Source organism: Diplotaxodon limnothrissa, linkage group LG23 (assembly GCF_057381915.1).
Source record: "Diplotaxodon limnothrissa isolate DT_005_m linkage group LG23, D_limnothrissa_male_GT1.1, whole genome shotgun sequence".
Lineage (NCBI taxonomy): Eukaryota > Metazoa > Chordata > Actinopteri > Cichliformes > Cichlidae > Diplotaxodon > Diplotaxodon limnothrissa.
The window spans coordinates 47,176,758-47,201,549 of NC_140617.1; the positions used below are offsets into that span (position 1 = coordinate 47,176,758).

The 24,792-nt window shown below is 44.5% G+C and overlaps 1 protein-coding gene across 3 annotated transcripts in view; it reads right to left on the reverse strand.

The window, feature by feature from the left end:
• LOC146608865 (histone deacetylase 4-like) overlaps positions 1-24,431 on the reverse strand; it is a 78,885-nt gene extending 54,454 nt beyond the window's left edge. For 2 of the 3 annotated variants that reach the window (XM_085348934.1, XM_085348933.1), the window contains exon 1: positions 3,491-3,605. In XM_085348934.1, coding sequence (XP_085205060.1) covers positions 3,491-3,605 — 115 coding nt within the window. Of the gene's footprint in view, positions 1-3,490; positions 3,606-24,352 lie in introns of those variants that run through there. The other variant, XM_085348935.1, reaches the window with a different exon arrangement.
• Between the last annotated feature and the right edge of the window lie 361 nt (positions 24,432-24,792).

Here is a 24,792-nt window from a genome sequence, read left to right on the forward strand (position 1 = left end):
GCACGTCTCCGTGTACAAGCACTGACGTCAAACACGTACCTCAGTTTACTGATGTTGGCCAGATAGAAGATAATATGAGGGCACTTCCACCAAAACCAAAACACTAACAAACGTGCCGTCTCTGCGCGACCGCAGGGACTTCCAGGCTTCTTGCGCAGCTGTACCTGAATCAGACTTGACAGGAGCGAGGACTCCAGCTCAGTTCCAGTTTGTTTCCTCTTGGATCAGCTCAGGCTTCAGAGAGGAAAGACAAAGACAGCTGAAGCCTCAAATCTCTGTTCCCTTTTTCTTCCTTGAAGTTTACACAGAAGATCTCTGAGCATCAACGACAACCTCTCTGACAGCACATAACCTAAACATTTTTCCCTCTATCATCTAACAACTTTGTCCCCCTTTGCCACCTTCCCTGTCAGCTGTTCCTCTACCCTCCATCCCTGTGTCCCCTATCCTGCAGCCCTATTTTGCGTCCTTACCCGCTCAGCAGCTCCCTCCCTCCCTCCTCTCCACCTTTCTTCCCTCCATCTCTCCGCAACAAATCACAATCTGTTTACAACCCCTCAGGCGCACTCCACAACTCTTCTGGCTCCAATTGCGGATCTATTTATACCAGACAATGCAGAGGGCTGGCGTCTCTGATTTGAGACTCGGATAGCACAGCGTATATCCCACGGTCTGACTCGCTGAGCTCCACACTCATTAGGCTTAATAGATGTCATACTGAGAGCCGAGCGGAGCTGTTTAGAGAAGCAAAATGTGACTGAGGTCGCTCTCTTTTTTATTTTCTGGCGCCGTGCAAAGAGACAAAGAACAGGTTTCACAGTGAGTTTAGCAGCAGGGTGCGACGAGAGGCAACAAGTAGCACATCTGTTGATGATGGAAAATAGCTGCGGTCGCTTTATCAGCCTCTGAGAGCGGGCTGCGTGAACATCTCTTTTAGTTTTTCTCTCAGTGAGAGCTATCAGAGCAAGACTGGCTCTGAAACGGCCCGGCGACCTCCAAAAAAAGAAAAAAGTGAAAAAACACAAACAGACCTCGGGCAAAGTAGGGAAAGGGAACAGGTAAGGCGTGGCGTTGGGGAACGTGTCGAGGTGCAGCAAGTCCTGCTCTTCTGAATGCAAGCCCCGACTTGTCGCCGTCTCAATGACATCACAGAGCGGTCTGCGGCACCGCGGGCTAACAGGAAGGAGACGGCAGAGACACAACATGTGAGATCTAGAGCGGGGCGACGTGTGAAGCCGAGGTGCGGTACGTGCAGAAGTCCTTTGCGACCAGGCTTTAAATTAAGCGTGTCAGACCTCGCTATCTGGGATGACGCACAAATAGAGGATGGTGAGGGCTTCAACGCAAAGATGCGTTCAGTAGAGTAGGTGTGCACTATCAGAGAGAGGTGAGCGCTCTTTGAACTACATCTACTTCTGCAGGGGGAGGAGGGGGAGGGGTTGTCAAATTTGTCAGTTGTCCTTGTTTAGGGCATCAGCTGATGATTCTTTATATCATCAGCTGATTTGTTCATATTTCAGATCAAGAGAACATTTGTTCTCATACTTCTAATGCTACATTCAATTTAAAGTGACAGCAAAGCAGTAAAACAGGAAGTCGGCCATTTGCATTACTTTATTTCTTTATTTATAAAAAAAATTGAATATTATTTTTAGCAACTCCTCTTCAATCTGCAGACATGGAAACCCAGAGGTTGAGAGCAGCAGAACCATTAAACACAAATCAGTAGCAAAAAAAAAAAAAAGGTCGTGAAAGGAGGAGCTGGGGTCCAACACAAGGGGCGAGGTGGGTTGCAAAGCAGCTTGTAGATCCCAGCAGCTACGGGCAGCGTGAAGATACTTAAAAAGTCAACCTCACATGAAATTGACCAAACAGAGCACAGCACACCACCAGCTGGTCTGACGTGACTATGGATGAGCTCGACTTTGAGGCCTGCCCAAGCTAACGCCGTGCAGCGATGTCATTTTTTGATCGAATGATCTGCCGACTATTTTATTCTTCAATTTATTCCTTGGACTAGAGAATGTGTGAAAGCAGTGCCACTTTTTTTCTCAATTCCACTTTTCAAACGTGCCTGATATGTCTAACTAGCACTTCAAAACCTCCAAGCAGTCGGTTTAGCATTACATAAGATATGTCAGCATCCTAACAAACAAGAAGCTGGCACCAGAGTCTGCGGCTAAATTACGACATCTCTGCTTTGAGCTTCTGCAGATTTGCAGGAAACGCAATTTATTCGGTTAAAAAAACAAAACAAACACAACGCTGGTGAAAAAATGGACCTGCACAGCTGCGTGCAGGTGCACCGACCAGAGCTTTGCACTGTGTGCTAAGATGCAACCACCAGCATCTGGTTACATTAGGATCACATGACAAAAGCGGCTTTAATGATGCAGCGATGTAGATGTTAAGATTTCCCGCAGCTCTCGCTTCTCAGGAGAAAGAACCGAACGGTCCGGGGTCACACCAAAGCGGAGGGCCCCGAGCCGCTCTGTATCCAAGACAACAGATTTGGAGAATATCTGATGAAGTCACTCCGGCAGATTTCAATATTTTATCAGTGCAGCCGGAAGGCGCGCAGAAAACAACCCCAACAGAGAGAGCGCGTGAAGCCCGTGAAAGACCAAGACGCTTAGGGTCGAACCAAAGATGAAACTTTGCTGTTTGCTCCCCTGAAGCAACAGGCTGTTCGAGCTTACAGCACTTCTTCATCGCTGCTCTGGGAGAGCCGTGGAAAGAGCAGCACGGGAGGAAATTTATGAATCAGCCTTTTGCCATTTTTGTTTTCTTTTGTAACTATTTTTCAACCACGACAATCCAAATTGTTCTGTGTTAGAAGCATTAGAAGCGCCCTCATTACTGAATTAGATAATGCATTATGCATATATTACCTCAGACTCATTTCTCCTTCAGATTACCTCATCTCTCCATCTGTGCCCCTTTCACTTCTGTACTCTGGCCTCCCTCTGCGCTGCTCCATCTCTCCTCTGTCCTCTCGCTGCTATGAACTCTCCACGCTTGTATGCTGCTAATAAACACTTGACGATTTGAGCATACTCGGGGTGGCGGGGTTCACAGGAAGTGGTGTGATTTGTTTGGGGGAGATGAAACTGTGTGGAATAGTTTGTTTTGGTGTAGTTTCACGTGAGCTCGCAAACACACTGCTGGATTGTCATTCAGCAAAAAAAACCAAGAAAAAGGAAAAACAAACGGCACGCTGAGACACCAGCGTAAATAAAACACAGAAGTACGGCGTCGTCCCGTCAAACGCCGTCAACCTTCAGTCGGACAAAGTGCAGAGACATCTCTGACGTGATGGCACTTCACAAACGGCACGACAATTTATGACATCCCAGGAGAAACAAACACGCATGCAAAGTCACACAGGATGTGGTTAATAGTGAAATCACGTCTGTTCACACACACTCTGGTTTATAGAAGCTCACACACACATACACGTGCACCCAAACAAACATCCAGAGTGTCCAACCTGTTGGGATGTGGTTGAGCGCCGATGTCTTCAGGACCTCGAGCGGCTGCTCCTTTCCCAGGATTCCCTCTGTGGGAGAGAGAGAACACTCCGCTTCAAATATGGTCCGCAACATTGAGACAAGCTTCCAGCGACAAACCTAATCGGGCAGTTTTTTAAAAGAAAAAAAAAAAGAAACAGAGCCACAGTGCAAACAAGCGGGCTTCAGGTCATCTGCGCTGCGGCCGGCGCGTGCAGCGGCAACGGTACCGACACCTGAGCGCGTTCCATTGGCCGGAGAGAGAAAGCGAGTGGTGAATGCGCGGAGGGTCTTCGCGACCGCAGGGGTGCTCGGAAAAGCTCTGAGGGGACGCCGAGGGGCGCGCGAGTTCGGCGTGCGAGAGGAGAGGAGAGGAGTTGGGGCTCGACTGATGCTGCCTGTGCTCAGCATAGCAAATGTGGCTGGCAGCAAGCAGCGGCGGCAGAGAGGGATGAGGGGAGGTGGGGGGAGCGATGGAGAGGAGGAGAGGGAGGGAGGGAGGGAGAGAGGTAAAAATAGCTCACCCTTTTGTGTGTAACGGCACATGCAGGAGCACACACAGGCACACACACACAACGCACATGCATACAGACACAAAGACACTCCTCTAATGTGCATGTGTGCGCATGTGTGTGTCTGTGTGTGTGTAGGCTGTAATTATAGTGGCAACATGAAAAGGCTTTTGTAGCTGCCGAGCCCTGGGAAGACATGGCTATAAAAAGCAGAGCCACGGAGAAGGGTAGTGGTGGAGGAGGAGGATGCATCAGGGGATGGAGGGGGTAAGAGGGGAGAGAGGTAGAGGGAAGCAGGGATGATGAGGCGATGGAAAGATGGAGGAAAAAGCAACGAAACGGCGAAACGAGAAAAAAAAAAACACTGACATTGAAATAGTGCATGCATTGCAACCGCACACAAACCTGCGACTACTGCTGCTTCATCCACCCTCTATATGTGTGTGTATTCATAGTAAACACGAGCACCTGAGCCATCTGTATATAAATACATTTACATCTAAAAATCCTGAGCACAAGGCTCAAAAACATCTGAGGGGCACAAATATGCAATTATTCCTTTTGGACGCGAGATGAAAATCCATGTAAAATCCCTCCGGAGGCATCAAAAAGAAAAAAAAAGGAGAGGGAAACGGGCGAGCGTCTCGCTGTGCGTGATCTATTTCTGGAATTCTCTCTGGACCAGACGGGCACATACACACAGACGCACGCTCTTAATTAGCCTTGAAGCTGCAGGGATGCGTTTTGCGCTGATTATGTACATGCATTCGTCTCGCGCCACCTTGCGCGAATTGATGCACCAGTACCCCCGAACCCTCCACCTTCAACCACCCTGTCCCCCCAACAAGTGAGGGCTTGGGCGTGGGCTTGAGTGTCACATTTGGCCCTGTTGAAACAGATCTACACACACAGGTGACATTCAAATTCAAACTCCTGCAGACTTTATGTAAAGAGCGAGGAAATATTACAAGGTGGTCAAAGCCTCTCCAAAAACAAACCCGTCCGCATCGGTGAGAGCCGATATCCCCTGACGTTCCTATTCAAATGAAACACACGCTGCTGCATTTTGCAATGGAAATGAGGTGCATCTGCCTGTGCATGACACCTGTGGCTTGGAGTAATTCTACGCCCTGCTTTTGCACAAATTGCTGGTGGGAGCTTTACATCTCCGACTTTTAAGTGTGGGGAATTGGTGGAGGGGTGCGCGTGTCGTTGTCTGTGGTTAGTTAGACAAAGCGTATAAGCTTTCAGCCCCAAACCGCAGGGTTGATACCCGACACTCACGTGGGGAGGAGGGAGCATAGGTGTGTGCTGGAGCACTGAAGAGGGAGAGTGGGACACACAGCAGTCGGAGAGCAACGTAATGAAGCGATAACCCGCCAAAGTAGTGCCCTATACCTTGGCGACAGGATCCATCAATCTTAAATGTAGCCTAGTTACACAGCAGAGCCCCCCCCCCCCCCCCAACACCTCAATGTAGCTCCTTCATATCTCCCTTTCTCCATTCCTCTCCATCCTTCCATCCTTCAGTTCCACTGGGTAAGAATCGGGAGACAGGGAGCCATAAATAGCTTCTTCTACCCTCAGGCAGAGAGTTAGTCGACTCAAGTTAGCGTAGCTGCATCAAAAATATGTTGTCATAGGGAATATAAATGGGTGGGGGGGGGGGGGGGGTGCAGGACTAACGAGCTTAGCAAAATGGTGAAGGGGCTCCGTCCGCCGCATCTCCAAGGAGAGACAAGAGGCAAACTTGACCGGTCCTGGCAACGAGAGCATACTGTATGTTGACAGAGGCCTTTGTTATGCCGGAGAAAAGAGAATGAGACGTTTGTCTGCGCCGCTGTGGCATTTACAAAGCGAGACAGTGACTGAGAAAGAGAGGAAGGATGCTCCGGCCCTCATTACATTCAGCGCACTTCCGTTCTGGCTGCTCTGTCCAGGGTGACTCCAGCGAGCAAGGTGAACCCGACAGGAACAATACGATTAATCAAACACGCCTCTCCTTGAAGAGGCTTTTTCCTCTGGGTCGCAGATTCGCTTCCCAAGGGCACCGGCTGACGTCAGGGACCCCGATAAAAAGAGAATGAGTGACCCCTGCGTGAGCCCCGGCCAAGTTTGCGTCCTGCGGACGGTCAGAAAACAACCATCTGACCTTTCGTTTCAAGCTGGAAGACTCGGAAAAACAAGGTGGTCACATCTTACATGTGACAGAAAAATCAGAAATGAGTTGGAAATTGGTCATTACGCTGCAGACGCGTGTCCAAAACGCTGTTTTGCTGTGTAACTGCCACAGACCATAAGGGCTTACGTGTGACTTACTTACGTGTGAGATATGTTCAAAAAAGCCGCACATTTAAGATAACGCAGCTGATTTAGAGAAAACCACCAACGCCACACGGTGAAGACCAACTGGTTTGCTTGCATCATAGCAAATAGCCCAGGCCAATTTGACTTCCACAGCAGTCAAAATCTTGAATACTTGAAGTCATGTTCAGTACGTGCAGGCCTGAATTCACTGTGCACCAAAAGCAAACAATGCCACAACATTCAACAGAGGGTTGTGGCAACGGGCCTGTTGCCACTGCACACAACTGTACAAGAACGGTCCCATAAATTGGCCCTTTCACACTCCGTTTCGACTGTGGCGCATAATAATGATATTTGCCACTTCCTTCGACTATGATCTCAAATATGAGAGCGCCAAATGTGCATTCATAACACAACCTGGTTGGAACCAAGACAGCTGCCGGATTGCTGCTTGCTGTACTTTTACGATGTTTGAATCTGCAGCCTTTTCAGCGTTTACCAAGCAGTAAAAGCATTCAGGGGTTCAGTAATGCACGTGCACCTTTCACATCTGTGAAGGCACCATTAATGCTGAATCATATAAATACAAGTTTTGGGGTATTTTAAAACAGAAAGGCCTCATCACTTCAGCAACATGTTTTACAACAGCATGGCTCGATTCACCCCAACATACATACTAAATCTACTGTGCAGTGAGGCAAAGTGACACAAACAGAGCTGCAATCGACTTAAAAATCAACTTCAGCGAAAAATCCAGTCAACACTGCTTTATGAAAATATGGAAGACAATTAGAGCATCTTAAAAAAATGGGGTGTATATTCCCCCAAAATAAAAAGAAAGATATTTTAAATAGAAGTAAAATTTCGTATTTTTCTGTTTTTGAATTCTTAGGTTTTTCTCAGAAATTCAGAATTCTGACATTTTCAGAAAAAAGTCCTAAGTCAGACTTTTTTTTCTGAATTCCGACTTTTTCTGAGAATAACCTTTTCTCCGACATTATTCTCAGAATTCTTTCTTTCTGGGGAAAAAACCCCCCAAAGAATTCTGAGGTAAGAATTTTGACTTTTCTCTCAGAGTTGTGAGAAACAAAACACACAAAAAAATCTCAAGCACAGGCTTTTGTTCAGTGGCCCTAATCCTCTTCCGTACAAATCCCTATCAACTGGGATTCTCCTGATGCCAGTGATAAGCTTTTCGATATCATTTGAGAGCAGCTGTATGGTTGTATGGAGCTGCATGGTTCAACTTTACATTTATGGAGACAAAAAAAACCCAAAACAAAACAAAACGAGAAAGCTTGCAGAAAAGTGAGAGCTTCCCAATAAGTTATGAACATATGTTAAAACTCTAACTTGATTCCAGCGTTCGTCGAGCACGTCATCGTCCTGCTGGCTGTTGAAGGTAAAAAGAGTTTCCAAAGCGTGCGCTGTTATTCGTTTATTTGGTGACAACAAAAGCAGACCTTAGCCCGAATTAACCCACAAAACCTGAAAAGTGCAAATTATTTCAACTGACAGCGATCTTGCGTCCATCTTTAATATTCTCTACTTAATGGGCAGCCATGATGGTTGCTAGGAGATTTGTGATGCAACCGTAAAGCTTTGCTCGCTGGGCCTTACAACAGCAAACACCCACAGCATCAGAGCTCGCAGTTGCTCCGCACCTACCATGCACGCACATCTCGACTCTTTAAGCGCTCGTGTGCTTCGAGTTCCGACAAAGATGATGCGTTGATCCTCTTGCGTAACCGTAGTATTTCCTTGATGCCCTGGCCAGACATTTGTGCTTCGTGTCAAGCACTGTGGAGCACCATGTCAAAAGGCACAAGGATTGGGCTCCCAGGCAGCAGTGTAAACCGTAATTGCCGCTGACAGCATGCTGGCAGAACACAGTGTATCCCGTTTCTCAGCTGAGACTAGACAAAAGACGCGGGGACAAAAGATGCGTCCCTTCATTAGCTCATGTTCGCTCTGCGCTGTCTTTGTCCTGGGATGGGACTCTCATGTTCAGCCAAGTTGGTGGCGCATGGGAGGACAGCGCTGACAAACCGTCTGGCTGGCAGCAGCCTCATCTGTGTTCACCGGGTTCAGCGAGAGAGAGAGAGGGTGCGGCATTTGTGGGAACACGCCGCTGAAGTGCATTTTGCAATCTGCCACAATTTTGTAATTGGGTTTCGGAGGGGCAGAAAACAACATGTCAGCACAAGTGGACGGCCAGGCAAACGTGACAATGAGGCTCGAAATTACCCTCGATGAGGCTCATGCACCTAGCACAATGACCGCCCGCACAAAAGAGCCAGCGGTCGTGTCACGCATGCACTCGCCCCGTGCTCCATTTTTAGCCGCACGGCAACAAAGCGCTCAATCACGGCGAGGAGAATCTACACGGGAGACCAAAAATAATGATCGTTTGTTCGCCGTGCTTGCACGTGCACATCTCTTCTGTGTGTGTGCTTCTAAAAATAGACTCGGGGATAAGCCGGGCCCTCTTCATTGCAGTGAAAGCTTTTAACCCTTTCACCTCTGGATTTGAGCAGAGACTGCGTGCATTTGGAGAAAGAGGCTGGACAGAGGTCAGTGAAAGCAGAAGGGGGAAATAGAGTTAGAAGAAAAAATGCATTTAATGCATGAAACACCTTTAAACTTTGGTCAGCTGCTGCAAGTGGCTTTCACTTTACTTGAAACTCCTGATATGAGCTTCCTCTATTTCAGTGCATCTCAGCAGCCAAATACAGCTTTACTGTAGCAGCTCTGATGGACCAGTGAGGAAACACTGTCATACTTATGTGTGCTTCACTTTCCTCAGTTTCTCTTGTAATAGGATGAAGGAAAGAAAAAGGTTTCTTTTTCACTTTTTCCATTTACTAGTTGGGACAAGCCACCGATCTTCCAGTCCCAACCCCATTCCTTAAATCTCTATGCTGCCGCTTCCCCAATAATAGTATCTGGTAGGTGTAATAAAAAGCAAATCTATAATATAGACGTATAGCCATCCAGAGATCTGTGTGCATGCCTGTACTGTGGTGGTTGTCAAGGCAAGGGTAAATGCTTCTCAGAGCAGCAACCTGTCAAAATAAAGGGAGGGGGGGGGGCTTTCATTTTTAAGTAAAAACGAAAGGTAATAAATCACCTTTCTGGCCCTGCCATGTGCGATAAGGCAAACTACAAGACTGTCAGCAGCAGTGCGACAGTGCGGGAGCCTGAGTTTTTTATTAAAGCCTGCCTTAATAAACTTGCAAAATTAGTTTTTGGTCACGACAACAATTACCTAGAAAGTATGAGGCTACGTGTCTGGGGATGTATTTTTTTCAGCACTTTAGATAGGACCGAGAGGAGAAGCAGTGACAACACAAGTCGCAATGCTGAGGATGCAAGTGTGTGATGGACCCCTGGGAAGGTGATGTCAGTGAAAACTGCATGGATACACACTTGTACTGTACAGCAAGTTACAGTGGTTTGGGTCTCTTGAGTCAGATTTACCACAAGCAGCATGAGGGGGGAAAACCCTGCACCACGGGTAAATGCATGTGCGTGTCTGTCTATGCTTGACGTCAGCAGAGGTCCCACGGCATACCTGCGAAAATTCCCCACAGGCCTGATAGTAAAGGTGATAGTAAACACACGACGAGGGTCTGGAGCAGAACTCTTAAACTAAGACAAAGTGGTGCAATGTAAACCTTGTGAAGACCATGTTTAGGTGGAAACTAGCGAGCTAGCTTCCTGCTAACTTCTAACTCTGTTTAATTTAATAAATCCTGTTTTCATGGATGTTAAACTTAATTGTTACACCTGGTAAAGCAGCAACGCTGATCGTTTTATTGCAGATGAAAGAATTTAGACAGTTTTTAACTCTCGGTGATGCTGCAGTGTTCGTTTGACTTTGGGACCTGAAGCAGACGGAGTTTAGGACAGTGTTGCCCACTCCTCAGTAAGGAAAATCGCTATTGGCTGTCCTGCAAGTCGCCAAATGACGTCATCGCCTAATTTGCACAATTGGTAATGCTAATGTAATTGTAACCTACGCTGTGGGAGAGAGAAATAACATCGTGGAAGAGACAGTAAAAAACTTCCTAAATGCAGTTAGAATTTATTTAGAACTACAAATTTAATTTCTTTTAGTGATTATTGCTTTTGGCTTTTTTGGTTTGTTTTGTTTTTTTGTTCCAACCCTGCTCCTTTACCCGGGCTTGGTGTGATGCATCAGCCACACAGGGGTAAATTAGTCCATTTTTTACTTTATTAGTTTGCTTTGCAGTTTTCTTCATTAATCATTTGGTTAAACCTAACACTGGTATTATGAGGCGCGCACATAGTAACATTGTGTGTTTCTCTTTCTTTGAGTTACCTGGGTTTGGGCGGTGGCTGTTTCCTGTCTGGGCAAAAGGCGTGGCCGAGGACTCTGGGAACAAAATGCCTGCTCAGCAGGACCAACCATGGGCTTACCAGGAGCAGGGGTGTTTTAGGTTTAGTTAGGTTATTCTGTGCTTAGTTAATATTAGTGTGTGTTTTTATTTTCCCCCTATTGTGTGTAAATGGTTTGGCCAAATCATTATAAAAGCTACTCTCATGTGTCTTTGTAATTAGGTCAGTTTGTGAGTTGTGTCTCACTTTGTTTTGTTTAAGTTTCTGGAAATTACTTTTCGTAGAGTTATATTTAGTTGACCTCTTTTATGGGCCTGCTAAGTATGTTTTTGAATGTTGTTAGTTTTGGACTTTGAGGGTTAAAATAAAGAAAAACCTTTTTGAAGACACTTTTTCGCCTGTGTCCTCTTTGCTTTGGCTGCTTGGTCCCTCACACTTTGACCGGCAAAAGTGACCCAAAATAGGCGCTCTGGTGGAGTTGCTTTGTGTGTGTGTTTATAAATAGTTTTAAACCTTGTGATCCACAAAACAGCATACAAGTAAAAGAAGAACTGACTGCGTTACAGTCAGTGCGGGAGCAGCGGCTTCGCTCATGCGCGATTCATTTGCAGTTTGGACGCACAGGCGTGAACATCTGCTGCCCTGATAGCAGCGGGGGGAGGACTATCCTCCACCCGTGAGCGCTTTGGCACGGGTGCGGTGCCCACGGCAGCACCGCTGCTTGTTGAGAGTAAGAGCGATACGCGCCTTCATGTCAAAAAGTCGTCATAAATAAGTCTCCAGTAACACCAGAAAAAGTCGCCAGATTTGTCGCTAGTCGCTTTTCAGAAAAGAAAAAAAAAAAAATCGCTAAGGGGTCTGAAAACTCACTAAATATAGCGACAAAGTCGCTAAGTTGGCAACACTGGTTTAGGACCCAGATTACTCCGCGAGGCTCCTGACTACGGTAGCCGTAATGCTCCGACAATGCATCTAGCAGTGCGCATTCATAGCTTACCAAAGTCGTACTAAAACATTTGACATATTTCTGCACGCCGTGTGCTACGTAAAATCGGTTCAAGGTCTGTAAGCACAACCATAATTCATAGATAAGGCACACTGTCGATGTTTCAGAAACTTAAAGGATTTTAAGTGTGCCCTATAGTGTGTAAAAAATGTTATACAGAAGAAAAGAAGATATTGCGATATATACTGTTACCGCTCATGCTTCAAATTATACCGTGATATGGATTTTAGGCCATCTCGCACAGCCCTAGTTTCTAGCTACACAAGGCAATTTAATTTGAAGTCCCTGTGTTTGAATAACCATGTTTATCCATTATATTTGCCCTCATTAACCTGCTGCCTTTCACTTATTACAGCACAACAAGGATGACTCACTTCTATATGGATTCGATACCCACTGCACTGCACAGCAAACATCTTCAGCCATCCCACATAACCACCCCCCCCCCCCCCCCCCCAAAAAAAAAACCCCCAAAGATAAAAGAGAGTGTGGCTCCTGGGAAGCAAAATGCAAAGCGCTCTTGAGCAATAGTTCTCAGCCACTTAACACTGACCTATGAATCATTCAAGCATAGCCACCTAACCCACGGGATGAACCAGTTCTGTGAATCTATAAAAAATTCCAAAGATGAACCAGTTTTTATACGTTTGGCATCCACAAGTCTGCTTGTGTCCCTGTGACATAACTTTCGGCATTGGACAGTGAGCGCAAGGGTCCGCACAGACCTGCCTAATTTTTTGTGCTCGCGCAGACTCATTGCAGAGAATTCACATTACAGCAACTACAGTGGATGCAAAAGTATTCGGCCCCCTTGAACTTTCCCATATTTTGTCACATTACAGCCACAAACATGAATCAATGTTATTGGAATTCCAGGTGAAAGACCAACACAAAGTGGTGCACACGTGAGAAGTGGAACGAGAATCATACATGATTCCAAACATTTTTTACAAATAAACAACTTCAAAGAAGTGTAACGGGGACAACTATTTGACTGCCGGTTCTCCAGTTGTCCTCGTCTGAGTACAATCCAGACTTAACACAGTTTGACAGGCATAAAATAGTATTTTGCAAACACAAGGTGATTTCCAAAGAGTTAGCACCCAAAGAGTTGCCATATCTCAGCACAATTTGCAGAGTGTCCTCAAACAATCTGAGGAAATTGGACAAATGGAAGACGTACAACTACCTAGAGAAGTCATGTCGTTAAGAAATAGGAAAAAGTCTAGCAAACACCTGGTTCAGGACCTAAGAGATATATCTGAACCTTCAGCTGACCCATCTACTGTTCACTGAAGCTTCATCAGAAATGGCCTCAGTGGAAGGGTGGCTGTCAACAAGCCATTCTTTAGAGAGGAAAACACAGAAAAGAATGAAGTGTGTCAGATTACAGAAGAACTGGACTGACAACAAGTGGCAACAGGTCTGATGGAGTGATGAACCCAAATTTGGTCTCTGGTTCATGTCAATGTAAATATGTATCTCAAGTCATCACAATGGATGCTCTGGCAGGGTTTGGCGCCACATTTCAGTCAGTGTTGGGGATCCTGACGAAATTGATTTAATCATGAACACAGAAAAGTACCATCAATGATTCCACTGCCAAATCAGTAAAACTAAACCTGGATAGAAATAGACACGGTTAGAGCTGGACGATATATCGAGTTTTTAAAACATATCGATATTTTTTTATACGAGATATAAGATGTGACAATATCCTTTATATCGATATAGTCTATGTTACGTTATAATTATAGTTGTGGAGCCGCAAGTTTGCCTCTCTTTCGTCTACTTTTGTCTCTACGCAACGTTACTCCGCCTCGCCTTCACTGAAGACAACTCCCCCCTCCTCCCCCATCGCTTCACGTGCAGGCAGCGACAAGATGGACACGGCAAATCTCCGTTAACGAGTTACTGCGCATCGCCCCATGCGTGGGGCTGGACGGCGTCAACGTGTTAACGAGCTAAACATGCTAACGAGCTAACAGCGCTAACCCTAAAATCCTTTCATTCTCTCAAAAGTTGATAGCGCGCCTTAATGTATGAATTCTGGTTGTGCTTGATGGCCGCGAACCGATTTTATGTGGTACACGGCGCTCAGCAATCTGTCAAAAATGTTTGAGTACGACTTTGGTAAGCTACGGAGCTGCACCGCTTGATGGATTGTCGGCGCATTACGGCTACCGAGGAGCCTCGCGGAGTGATACGTACTGTCCATCAACGTAATATTACCGTACTGTGTGTGTATAAGGACCATAAATGGCACCTGTAAGAGACGTGGTTATGAAGCGGATTTCAAACTCCAGGCTATCAGTCACGCAGTAAAACTTGGAAATAGAGCTGCTGTGAAATCTGTCTGTCTTTGTTATTACGCTCAGCGTCTTTTAGTTTACATTTTGACTGCACAATTGTGAGCTCTTTGTTTAGCACAAAAACAACATTGTTTTATTTTATTTATGGAGCATTATTATTTAATGAATGCTCATAATTTCATTTTGAGTAATTTTTCATGTACATCTGTGCTGTATGTTAATAAAAGTGCTTGTGTGACATCTGGGACACAGCTTTAACTAAGAACTCTCTTTTTGTTCTTACTTTATGGCTTAAAAAAAATATCGAGATATATATCTTATATCGCCATCCAGCTAAAAAATATCGAGATATGAATTTTGGGTCATATCGCCCAGCCCTAGACACGGTGCAACACTATCAGCCATGGACTGGCCTCCCCAGAGCCTGGACATTAACATTATTGAAGTAGTGTGGGATCATCATGGCAGAGAACAGGTCAAAAGGCAAAAACATCCAAAGAAGGAGAAAATTATTGTAGAAAAGATGTCCTGGAGAACTATTCTTGAAGACGACCTAAAGAAATTACAAGAAAGCTAGCTTTGGGTTCAGGCAGTGCGGAAGAATAAAGGTGGCTAAAACGAATATTGACTTTCAAGCTCATTAGAACTGCAAACTCTGTTGCCTTATACACTGTATTTTCATCTGTGTTAGGAAATGTTTCAATAAATCATTGTACCTAAAGAGTTTTTGAGACTTTTGTCTAGAAAAAAACTAACATTTTAGCTAACGTCCTTAAGCTTTGCTACAATACAAACTCAACACTGTAACCATGTTAAAAAGTCCCAGTATTTCACTTGTCAGAGACCCTTCATTTCTTAACAGGGCTTTTATTATGAAATGTTTTCATGCATCTAAAATAGCTGTCTTTTACCCGTTTGTGCTGACCACCTCCTCGGCCACATTCACAGGACTTCTGTTAAAATTTGGCTCTGTGTTTATACTTGTAGAGTTTGAAAAACATTTAATGGAAACCAAACTAACCACCTATTTAACTTAACCTCGGCAATGCTCCACAAAACCTAATACGTCAGCCACGGAACAATATTTAATCAGAATTGGTCAAAATTTTAAACTGTCACTATCTGAAATAATGAAATCAAAGAAATCTTTAATTCGTCATTTTTAAACATGAGAGCAAGTAGTATGCTGATGAGCTGTCCACAGAAAATATTACAACATCCTGTTTCCTGTGATTACTAATAATATAAATTTCTTGTCATCCAAAATCTTAGTAATTCAGTAAACACGGAAGCTCAGCAGAAACATGGCTGACATATAGAGAGCTGGGCCTGAGCACTTGCTTCCATCTCAGCTCTTGGCTTCAGTAGAATTCACATGATTTGATGTGGTTATGCTACTCAGATATTAAAATGTTTTAAATTATACATGTATTAATCTTCTAAGTTCAAAAGTTCAAAGGAACAAGAGAGATGAAAGAAAATTAGATTATGAAGTTGTTTCTTCTTCCTAACCCTTGTTCCTTGTCTGGAAGGCAGAAGTTAGTACTGCATGTAAAAATGGTTTTATAAATCTAATATGAAGTCTGTAAGCTAAAACTAATGCAATGTAATACAGCCTAGCAATAAATCCTACTTTTGTGGAGGTTATAGTGTTCCCCTTTTCTCAAAAATGTTTTAGAGATGCTGAATCAACTTTATGATCATGACAAATGATGTCGTTTGTGGTGGTATGGAAATAAACTTTATTATGTAGAGAAACTATTGCATCTCTGTTGCCCAGTTGGCAAAACCTTACATCTTTCTCCATTTCTGATATAGTATTACACCACTAAAAACAGTCTCTTGAAAACATGTGGCCATACAAGTCACCATATACTGTAGATCTTGATTTAAGATACTGGTTCATGGTTCCATATGTTGAAAATGTGTTTTTATTGGAGTCTGGTGCTTTTTATCCATCCATCCATCAATCTTCTACCGCTTAGCTGTCCCGCTAAAGCCGTCTCAGAAGAGAAGCTCAGACCTTCCTCTCCACAGGCAGCTGAGAGCTATAATCTCTCCAGAGTGTCCTGGATCTGCCTTAGGGCGTCTTCCTGGGTGGACATGTTTAAAATACCTCTCCTAGGATGCCTCCAGAAGGCATTCGACTCAAATACCTCAACCACCATTTTAATTTCTCTAGCACCCCTGAAACTAGAGAGCCACCCAGCTTTACAACCCATTAAGAATATTTTTCACAGTATTAACACTGGATATCATTACTGAGATAAAAGAAACCTTCGCCAAACAAAGCCTCATCATCAATATCTTGGTCTTTTGAAACTGCCTGTGACGAGGAAGGGGTGTATCTGACTTCACTGGCTAATGCTCATTAGTAAAAGATAAAACCCAACCATCGCTACCTGTTATGATGGGCTGCTATTAGCTATTTATAAATATTTCGGTATCAAATAATTTTCATTTACTGGCCGATGTATGACAATTAAAAAACAAAGGGGAGACAGCACAAACATGCTTCATTCACTTTAGGAGTGTTGATGTCGCATAGTTTGGCCACCAGGGGGCACACTGCAACCTCTGTGTTGGTAACAAATACGTTTGGAAAAAACAAACAATCAGCAGCCGATATATCTGATAGTTAAAATTCCTGCACCCATCATGAGTTACAATTAACAAACCTCCTTTCTGACGCTGCAAATGACCAAAATTTATAAATGAACGTCGTCTTTATTCCAATATAACTTCAAGCTAGCGGCTAAAGTCATAGAGTCATCGGGAAAGTGTTTGTGGGGATTACAGAAGCAAGAGAGCCGAGGGCTGTTTTCCCATAGAGCTCTACACAACCAGAGGAATCACCCCCTGCTGGCTATTAAAGAGAATGCAGGTGGAAAGCAGTTTTCTAAAACGATTGAGCGATTAGCAAACTAAACTAAATATTCTGTAGTTGGGTTCAAAACCTTTTTTTCCTCTTTCATAATATCACAATTTTCTTTTTAATAAGAAAGTTTCACTGTTAAGTTAGCTCACATATCTTACAAGCTTAGAACCAGGCAAATGTTAATGTTAATACTGTTTTACCTGTTCGGCTGATAATCCATCCACTAAATCAAAATAAAGGCATTTTTCTGTTTATGAGTGACACAAATCACATTTTATTACTGGCAAAAGCTGTAAAGTCGCAAAAAAAACCCTCCATCGTATCTCTCTCCTAACCTACTGTGCGCTCAGAGATGCAGCACAGAGGCCAGCGCAGGTCTGGTGCTTTAGCGGATTAACTGGGTGCAACTCTGAATTGCTGCTAGGAATTCTCTGCTACTGCTCTCTTCATGCCTGGATGCCATAAACCGTCTCGTGTTGCTGTGTAGGGCTGCCACAAACAATTATTTTGATAGTCGACTAGTCACCGATTATTTTTGCGATTAGTCGACTAATCAGATCATCATCCATTGGACGTAAAACGTACAGCTTATTGCACCAGCAGCATCTGCTCTTATATAACTATCATTAGCTTACAGCTTTAAGTTGTTAAGATATGTGCTAACTAAAAATAAAGACAAGATGATAGTTTATTAAATTTTAATGAAATCTGCAGATTGTTTCGGTGAAGTTTAATAAACTCCTTGCTGTCTAAAATATAACAGGACACCGGAGTAAATTCTCGAGCATCTCACACTTCTGATAATCAGCTGTCTGCTTGACGTTTATTCAGCTGTGTAAAAACTATAACTTTAATCTCAGCCAAACAGATTTACTCAGGAACAAATAAAATACTGAAAAAAGCCAAACAATAACATTTTTAAGTTATCTAAGTGACTTATATATGTTTAACCTGAGTAGCGAAAGACGGCGGTGGGTTTGAAAACGATTTGCCGGGAGTCCGGTGTTCTCACAGCTCTAGTGAGCCTAGCCCCCGGCTAGCTAACGAGCTAGTGGGTAACAGACGTCTCCGAAAACCTCGGGGCACTTTTGAAAATATGTGGTGTCTTGATAAACTGAGCAGATATTTGAGGTTTACACAGCTACATTCTCGCCTGAAAATATGTTAAACGTTTATTTTGTGACCCAGAAAGAATAATAAGAGTAAAGTTAAAACTAACTAGCTGCCGCCATTGTTGGAAACTGAGCTGGGCTGCGCTATGAATTCTGGGATAGGTTGGGCCACGAAGTATACACCCGACCCATCCTTCAAATCTGGGGAAATGAAGGGCGCATTTGTTGGAGTCTTTGGATTTGGACAGTCTTCGTCGTGTCGCTGTAACGTAATCGGCCTACAAATGCGGGCACAGGAGGATGCGGTCCCTGAATTTGGACACAGCTACAATACCGGACACAGCTTCTTCTTCTTCTTCTGGGTTTAACGGCAGCTGGCATCCTTGTACATGCAGTGCTGCCATCTTCTGTTTCAGTCTGTTATTACACTCTTAAATCCTACTACTTATTCCTGTGTCTTTTGGGATCTTACAAAGCTTCAAACGATGAGTCGACTATTAAATCAGTCGTCGACGATTTTGATAGTCGACGTAATCGTGACTAGACGACTAATCGTGCCAGCGCTATTGCTGTGACATCCCTGAGGCTTACAGAAAGATGCTTTACTACAATCAAAATCTGCAAAAAGATCCAATGATGGAACCACATCTATTGACCTGAAGCCTTTCTATCAAAAACATGATGTGATAACGATGTCAGGAGGAGGAACAGGTTTACCCCAAGATGATGAAGATTTGGTGCACAGTTGCATTAATTCTAGAGTTTATCACAAGTGGAACCAGAAACCCAGAGAGTCGGTGTTCTAGCCTTATCTACAGTAACTTGCAGACCACTTCCTGGAAGGTTCATAATTAACAGCAGTAGCTCCATTAAAGCTACAGACACTTTTACAGAGTGGAGCAGAGCTCAAACCAGGAGTCCATCTAACCACCCATCCATTTTCTTAAGTGCTCATCCAATTCAGGGAGCCTATCCCAGTTATTATAGGGCCAAAGGTCAGGTACACTCTGGACAAGTCGCCGGTCTATTGCACAGCCAAACCTGATGTTTATAAGCATCGTATAAACAGTGATCGGTGAAAACATGAAAAAAAAAATATTCTGGGGGAACACAAGAGCGTTTAACTTAGAAACGGTTTTAAAAGTGTACTTTTAACCTACCGGTAGTAAGCAATATTTGTATATACCAAAAAGCAAAGGACAGGAATGACTGTACCAAATTACTGCTATTCCCTGACCATAAATCCTTTTTTAATGCAACCGCAGCACGACTAGCTTGTCTAAGACATAAATCAGCGGATGTGTGAGACCTCGAGAGAATTATCTAATCTTGGGTACCAGCCCATGCAATGCAATGTCCTGACCCTCCTCATTAGTGTTTATTTTAAAATTATGTTATTTTCCTCGCCGATTTGTGGCGTTTCCAAGCTGCGTAAACCTAACGGGCGCTTGTAACCTAGATACCGCTGAGCCTTCAAGGAAAAGAGCACTGTGTCAAGTTCACCGGTTCAGAGCCATAAAAGGCGCTCACGCCCACACAGACCCTGCAAAATAAAGCAGTAAAAAATCTAATCTGAACACACTTTATGTCCCACTGTCAACGTGCTTTTGATAGCGTTCGCAGAACGTGTTAATTATTAATTTCCCCCCCCCATGCAACAATGTAAAGTTCAAACCTCTCATTCACAAAATAACACCTGCCACTTACTAAGTAACCATTCAGTGGCCTGAGTGCATGCTTGTGTGAGAATGTGTGACAGTGTGTGTGTGATTCATTTGCAGGCCAAGCGGTAAACAATACAGGCTTTCCTGGAAAGCCGGCGCGATTCTGACTAAGATGAAAACAAATCATTGCCAACGAGCGGCATCACCTTCCCTCTTCAGCAGCACTGCAACACCTGAGGAGGCCAGCTGCTCTTTTTTTAACATCCTCCTTTTCCACTCACAGCGCATCCAGCCCGCATCAGTTCCACAATAAAGCGTCTCTCTCGCTCTCTGCACGCTCCCAACCAACCGGCTTCCACCTCTAAAAGCAGAAATCAAAGACTGTTGGTAACATCAAGCGGATTTAAAGTCTGGTTTTAATATTTCAAATACTTTTAATAAAGGATGGATTTTTCCACTCCGAGGTAGTCCTATGTTTATATGCAAATGGTTTATGGATCGCAGGAAAACACGCGTCTTCTTCTTTGTTTGTTTTTCACCTTTATTGGACAGTAACAGTGGAGAGAGACAGGAACCACCCAAACCTTTTCATCCATTTCTCTGTTACTTAATAATTAATACGTTTTGCCCTTTCTTTTTCGGACTTGTGTAGTTTATTGGGCCCTGCTTCCTTTTATTTTTATAGGCGGAAGCCCAGAAACTGATAAGGGTGCTCGCCGAACGACCACAACCATGAAGGCTCCCTCAGTCATCACGGAGAAGAGCTCAACACCTGCCGAGGACCTGAGCTGATGTTTCTGAATCTGCGTGGGCGCTGCAGGACTCTATACTCTGAGCTCTTATCAATCCCGTGCGTGACATTTAGAGAGACAACCGCCCTGTTTAACACCACACACCGAGCACGTTAGCTCACCGCTAAGCACGAGTGTAAAACAAATGTCGCAGGCTAATGTGTTAAAGCTCCTGGCACACACAGCAATCACTCCTGTGCAAACACTCCAGCCTGTTTGCTGACCCCCTTTTTTTGTTGTTGTTGTTGTTCTTGGAAATCAAACCTGAGAATCTGTTTTATATTTCATTTTTCTGGGAAGAGATTTGTGATAAATGATATTTAATCTAACCTAATCCTGCCAATCTAGCTGCTTTAAGAAAATGAGTAAGTCCTGGAAGGGGAAAAATAAATAACAGTGCTTGCTAGTAAGCTCATTTACAGATTAGAAAAAATGGCAAACACACACACACACACACACACAGCTTGATTGGAAATAAGTGCAGAGCAGAAGAAAGTTGGCAGCTTTGGATCACACTGCACAACAAAGCCGTGGATCTGAAAGTCTCATTGTTCACCTCGAGAACACAGGCGCTGTTGTTTTAATTGTGACTCTAAATGAAAGTAATTGGCCTTAACGGTGATAGCGGCAGACAGTCTTAAAGAAGCCTCTCCTGCATCTGCAGTTATTAGCAGAGAGATCTCCGGAGAGATTCCTCGCTCTGTAAATACTGCTGTCACACACATTTTCATGAGGGAAAAAAAAGAAACAGAAGGCTGACAAGTGCCGCAAGGTCAGCGTCGCATTCCTTTAAAATGTCTCCTGGCTTGCCTCTCTCCATCTCTCTCTCCGTCTCCCTCTTTGCGCCGGCATCCAACAAGTGCGTCTCGAAGCTGTCATTCAAACGAGACAAGCAACACCTCAAATTTGACGCCCACACTTGGCAGCGCTCTCGAGGGCCGGGATCGCCTCCTCTTGAAGGCTTTCCCGCCAGCAAACAAGACAGCGGGAAACAGCCGCTCAACAGGTATGAGTCGTAATCTCCGGGCCTCGCACAAAGAATCGCAGCTATTTCTGTGTCGGCGAGAGGTGAGCTAACAGGGGGCATCCCTCTGCACGCTTCCAGCGGAGGGGGGGTGAAGCACGCTGAGGATGCGAGAGGGAGCGGAGGGAAATTAAAAAGGGTTCATTTCATATTGTGACAGGAGCTGGTTAGTTTATCTTCTTCTATCAGCCCAGAACAGAGTGAAGCTTCCTGCCCTGGCTCCTGCTCACAGCTGGGCATTGATTCAATATCACTGTTTGCTTCGTTCTAACAGTCGCACTGACATCAAATAATGAGTGGTGTGTTATTTCAGAGGTTTTTGGAGGAAAAACAATAAATAAATAAATCAAGAGCAGCTATTGATCGTAAAAACCCCGTGAGCCTGCGTTACCTTTTCAGTTCCTTTACCGAAGCTGATTTTTCTCGTGGAGTTCAGCTACTCTCTGCTAAGCAGACGCGGTCTAATGAAAGATATTTTGGGAAGTGAATCTACACTCAAGAGCAAAAGGTGAGGATCGGTGTCTTGCAAGTCTCCAAAGTGCAATGTTAAATCAGCCCTTTAAGGCATCTGTAAACGTAACGAAATGAGCCGCTGCGTTTAACTTTATTAACGTCCATTCACAGCCTTAACTTAAAGCTACCATAACTCGATTTGAAATGCTTACTTACCACTTTTAAAGCGTTGAAAGACCTTTCCCCGAATTATATCAACCACTCATTAACCCCTCAGGCGCCTGCGCGCTCACTTATGTTGTGCAAAAGCCTTGAGCCACCTCTGGTTTCTTTGTGTTTCGCTAGCAAAATGAGAAATAGGTGCAGTGACTTGTTGAAACACGCAAATATGCATGAAAATGCAGTTTCTAAGAGAAAAAGAGAGTTGGCTCTACTCTCAGGAGGAGTAAGGAGCTCTCAGCTTTCTTGCCTATATTTTGTCTATATTTGTGTTTTTCATAGATTCAACCAAAACTGGTGTGTTTTTGTTACAGGCTGCTAGTAACTGAACATGTTCAGGTGTGAGTCACTCTCACTGCTCAGTCATCCTCAAACAGAAACTGAAACTTATTTAAAAAACAAATAAAAACATACTTCTAGGCTCACAGGCCTACGTGCAATTAATGTAGTTACTGAATATTATTTGACACTTGTTATCTTCCGTTTGACACTTCCACTGTCATCATTTAACGTGTCACCTTGCATAAATTAGCAGTTATTAATGTCAAAATCGTTGCTCGGGATTAGCAGTTTATTAGCTTTGTCAGCTCAGCGGATGACAATGAGTTAATGTGTGTGTGTGTGTGTGTGTGTGTGTGTGTGTGTGTGTGTGTGTGTGTGTGTGTGTGCCATGCTTACATATATTGTGGGGACCAAAAACTTGGGAAGTTACTATACTGATGGGGACCAAATGCTCATCCCGAGTCTGAAGGCATTTTTGAGACTCACTACAATCAGGTTCTGGTCAGGTTTAGGGCCAGGCATTCATTTTTGATTGTTAGGGTCGGGGTAAGCGGCTCTAGGGAAAGCATTATGTCAATTAATGTCCCCACTAAGATAGTAAAATACGACTGTGTGTGTGTGTGTGTGTGTGTGTGTGTGTGTGTGTGTGTGTGTGTGTGTGTGTGTGTGTGTGTGTGTGTGTGTGTGCGCAAATATTGCACAGCTCTAATCCAAGTTTATAAAGGAAACACTTAGGGAAAAGGAAAGTGTGTGACCTCTCTGGCTGATCTATAGTCATCTTAAACAGCGTGCACATGTAAGGCCAAATATCCACTCTACCCTCTGTGATGTGCATCACATGTGGCGATGCTGCAGGACTGAGGACGCCGGCTGAGACTACGGCTCGCTCCGATCCCTCGGGGCCCAGCGGTTGCCCCAGCTGTGGTATTTATACTGCACACACTCCCAGGTGTATAAAGTAAACACAGCCGACGCTGTCAGGTACCGCGTCGGCCAGTGGCAGGAAGCTAACCTTTCTCATCCACCAGCTGGTCGCTAAATAATGTATCAGCTCGCGGAAGTGCAAGTGAAGGCTTCCAAAGCAGCGATCAGTCATCAACAAGGAAAAAGGGAGGCTCTTTTTACTAAGCTGATGCCGTGGACGTTTTTCTCTCGCCCCTCCGGAGCTCATTCATATTGAATCGAGCCCATTAACAGTTATAAGACCAGATTAAAATGCTTTATTGCATTTGAAGCGAGCCACGATCCGCCTCTGTTCACAATCAAAGCGTTCGCATACGCCAATATGGCAGATGTAGCAGCAGACAGATTTCCCTTAATGTGACGGCGCCGAAGGGGATACATTTTCATTAATCTGCACATGACAGGTAGTTTTTTAGGTCTCTAAAAATGGTTTTAAACAGCATCCTAGACACACCTACAATTCAGCCAGGCCCACTATAATCAAAAAGGATTGCTGTTTCCACCTGCAGGGTTTCTATTTGGTGGTGTGGAGGCGAGGCAGGCATCAGTCACATCAGATATGACAATAAGTGGAAGGTACAAGAGGAGCTGGGTTGGGGGTGGGTTGCAAAGCGGCTTACAGGTGCAGTCTCTGTACTTCTGTATTTCTGAAACAACATTCACAGACTTTCTCTTTCTTTTTCTTCATGTATTAAAAGTATTTAAAGCTTTTCTCTGGTTTAATTCCTGTTCTGCTGCAAATACGTCGTGACTACAAGGCAGACTGATACATTAAACTCCTGGATAGTGAAGCAGCATCTGCATGCAGCTGTAGACTGTGGTATTTGTTTGTTTAACACAAGGGCAATATCAGCCGGACGCATGTGCCTGGCCTTTTACTCCTGTGAGAGTTAGAAGACTGAGCAGGCCCTTTCCACCCGGTGCATAACAGGTAAAAAGTGGTAGACAAACATCTTACCTTGGTGGCTGTGTGAAGTCATTGCTGCCAGGTCGGTCAGGCAGACGTCCACGCAGTACGGCGAGTGTGCACCCAGCTCGTCGTGTGAGCGTGTGTTCACTGAAGGACAGATGTCTGTGTGTGTTTGAGTTGAAGTACGGATGTGGTTTACAGGATGGTGATCAGGAGCCTGTTAGCCTGCCAGAGCTGGGAGGAGGAGGACAGTGTGGGTTTGAATGCGTGTTCAGGCTGATCCAACACTCAGGACGGTCAAACGGGAAACAGGAAGCAGACGTCCGGCAGCAGCCAATCTCCATTAGCTTATTGATCCGGCAACTCCAATCAGAGTGGCAACTCGCTGTTTAGCACCAACCTGTGGGAGGATGAAAAGGACAATGTTTTATTTAAACGCTTCACGTAAGAGAGAGCAAAGGAGAGACACCAGCTGGCCTGTCACAGGT